Consider the following 666-nt stretch of genomic DNA (forward strand, 5'->3'; position numbering starts at 1 on the left):
AGACCTATTACAAAGTGACATGTCACAACATATATGTAAGATTATCTAGTATTCCTAAAAAAGAAAAGACCTAAAACAGTAGTGAAGAAGTGAGTGCGGCGACAAAAAAGTTGCCGCTATTGACCATCAGTAACGGCGACATTTTGTCACCGCTATTTAAAAACATCAGCAACAACACATGGCTCATTTCAACCTTTTTTGCGGCAACAACCCCAAAGGTCGCCGTTATTGAGCATCAGTGTCGAATTAGTACAGGCAACTGAGTAGCGTCCAAGGGGGCATCAGTGTCGGATTAGTACAGGCAACTGAGTAGAGTCCAAGGGTCAATAGCGGCGACATTTAGCTTATTAGCAGCGACTTTGGGTCGCCGCTAATTTCTTGTAGTGGTGTTTCATATGTTTGAGCCCAAAAAAGGAAAACGTTAACACAAATATAATGGTTGTTGGTAATGGCACTTACAGCGCAGCCTACGCAGAGTGAACCGCAGAGGGCGACCATGGTGCTAAGTACAACAACAGGCGTGGCTGCTCCCCTGTCTCCAACATATCTGACGGCCTTTCCTTCGTCTACAATTGTAGACCTTGGCAATAATTCTTCTTCCTCCATGCTTTCTCTCGCCATTTTTAATGCATGGAAAGTACTGGGAAATTAAACATGAAGAAGAAG

At 43.7% G+C, this 666-nt stretch overlaps 1 protein-coding gene across 1 annotated transcript in view; it reads right to left on the reverse strand.

Moving 5' to 3' along the window:
• LOC132168658 (uncharacterized) overlaps positions 1-660 on the reverse strand; it is a gene marked incomplete in the record, with an annotated part of 32,376 nt that extends 31,716 nt beyond the window's left edge. Inside the window, 1 exon segment of the mRNA XM_059579659.1 lies at positions 460-660. Within this exon segment, the coding sequence (XP_059435642.1) occupies positions 460-621 (162 nt within the window).
• Between the last annotated feature and the right edge of the window lie 6 nt (positions 661-666).

The sequence above is a fragment of the Corylus avellana genome, chromosome ca2 (genome assembly GCF_901000735.1).
Source record: "Corylus avellana chromosome ca2, CavTom2PMs-1.0".
In the NCBI taxonomy this organism is placed as follows: domain Eukaryota; kingdom Viridiplantae; phylum Streptophyta; class Magnoliopsida; order Fagales; family Betulaceae; genus Corylus; species Corylus avellana.